This window comes from Verticillium alfalfae, genomic scaffold, assembly GCF_000150825.1.
Source record: "Verticillium alfalfae VaMs.102 supercont1.2 genomic scaffold, whole genome shotgun sequence".
In the NCBI taxonomy this organism is placed as follows: domain Eukaryota; kingdom Fungi; phylum Ascomycota; class Sordariomycetes; order Glomerellales; family Plectosphaerellaceae; genus Verticillium; species Verticillium alfalfae.
The window spans coordinates 864,436-866,213 of record NW_003315037.1 but is presented as its reverse complement, the minus strand read 5'-3'; the positions used below and the strand labels follow the sequence as shown (position 1 = coordinate 866,213).

Here is a 1,778-nt window from a genome sequence, read left to right as displayed (position 1 = left end):
GTCGACGCGGGCCCAAATTGTGTCTCGGCACTGGAAGTTGGGCGTGAGCAAGACCAGGGGAAGTCGTGCTTTCCAGCTTGACGAAGGAGGAGCACGCGGATGAGTTCATCAGCTACGATAGGGGCCATCCCCAGTATACTCCCCTCTTAGTATGACAGGTTTAATCTCAAATCAGACACCTTGCGTGGGACACGAACTTCACCCTACGATCAACGCTCTCTAATCGCCGCGTCCGCGTGCCAATCGAGTCACGCCGTATCACAACAGAGCCAGGGCTGCGGGTCCGGCGGGGCCACCATCACGTTCGCACAAGGTGTCACGGAGCGAAACAAGACGGGGCAAAGCGTACAGGGTAACAGCCACATGCGTGTATTCATACAGATATGTCCAGAACGGGTTTTGTACCATTAAAATCCCATTTCCCTGTTGACGGGGACCAGCGTCGCTCTATCGCAGACCTGGGCTTTGTCTCGGGTGGCCATCTCATCTCATGTCGTCTCATCGCATGACTGCAGCGCGCGCCGCCTCACTGGCCCGGCGCTCAATGCATCGGCAGAATCTCACCGAAAATGTGAAAAAAAAAAGTGTTGCAGGGAGCGAAGGACTGGATAGCAGGTTTCCCTCGGCTTTTTGGAAGGAAGAAAAAGCGACAGTCTTGAAAATGACCTTGTTTCTTTACGAAGAAGATCAGAAGACTGCAAGCTACGCGACCCCGATTTAAAGGAAGGCGGCAGCAACGGCGGCTGCGAGCACGGCACCACCGACGCGGACGTTGGCAGCGGCAGCCGTGGGCACGGGCTCGAGACCCTCGGTGGCAGAGGGGATGGGGCGCGTGACGGTGCCAATGGACGTGGGAGGGGGAGCGGGCACGGGAATGGGCTCCGACTCGACAGGGGGCTCCTCGACCGGAGCACTGGGAACGGGAGGCTCCTCGTAGCCGGGCTGCGTCTCGACAGGGGGCTCCTCAACGGGGGGCTCAGGCTCGTGGACCGGCTGCGTCTCGACGGGAGGCTCGGGCGCCGGGACGGGGTATGTCTCGACGGGAGGCTCAGGCTCGTGAACAGGCTGGGTCTCGACGGGGGGCTCGGGCGTGGGGACGGGGTGCGTCTCGACAGGGGGCTCAGGGTACGGCTGCTCAGGCTCCTCGGGCTTCTCGGGCGTGGGCTCGGGAGCGACGGGCACCGGGCAGATGGTGGTGGTCTGGGGGATGGTGACGGTGGTGTACTGGGTCTTGCCGCCGCCGCCGTAGCAGTCCTTGTCACCACAGTCGATGACGGTCGAGATGTGGGTTGCAGTGATGGTGCTGGTAGTCCACTTGTAGTCGTCCTCGTGGTGGTCCTTGCCGGGGTGGACCCAGTGCCAGTCATCATCGTCCTTCTTGTCGCAGTCGTCGATGACGACGTCGTGGTGAGGAGGGTGGTAGATGGGGAGGTAGCCATCCGGGGGAGCGTAGCCGGGGCCAACCTCCTTGCCGCCGTCATCCTTGGGGCCCTTGATGCCGTCAGGGAACTTCCACTCTCCGTGCCAGGTAGCCTGAGCGGTGGCGGCGAGGCCGGCGGCAGCGATAGTGGGAGGAGAAACGCATCTTGATGTGTGTGTTTTGTGTTTTGGCGTTTGGTGGGTTTGGTGGTATTAGTGAGAGGTTAGGATGAGGTTGTATTATATGTCCAACGAGTGACAACAAGAGCCGAATGATTTGGTATCAAAAGACACTTGAAAGAGAGGAGAGAAGGGAAAAGAATACCTGGAGAAACGGGTGGAAGTGGCCCTTTTTTCAG

General features: G+C 60.0%; 1 protein-coding gene across 1 annotated transcript in view; it reads right to left on the bottom strand.

Moving 5' to 3' along the window:
- Positions 1-717: 717 nt before the first annotated feature.
- Positions 718-1,778, bottom strand: part of VDBG_01735 (predicted protein) — a gene marked incomplete at both ends in the record, with an annotated part of 2,151 nt that continues 1,090 nt past the window's right edge. Inside the window, one exon of the mRNA XM_003007501.1 lies at positions 718-1,585. Coding sequence (XP_003007547.1) covers positions 718-1,585 — 868 coding nt within the window. The remainder of the gene's footprint in view (positions 1,586-1,778) is intronic.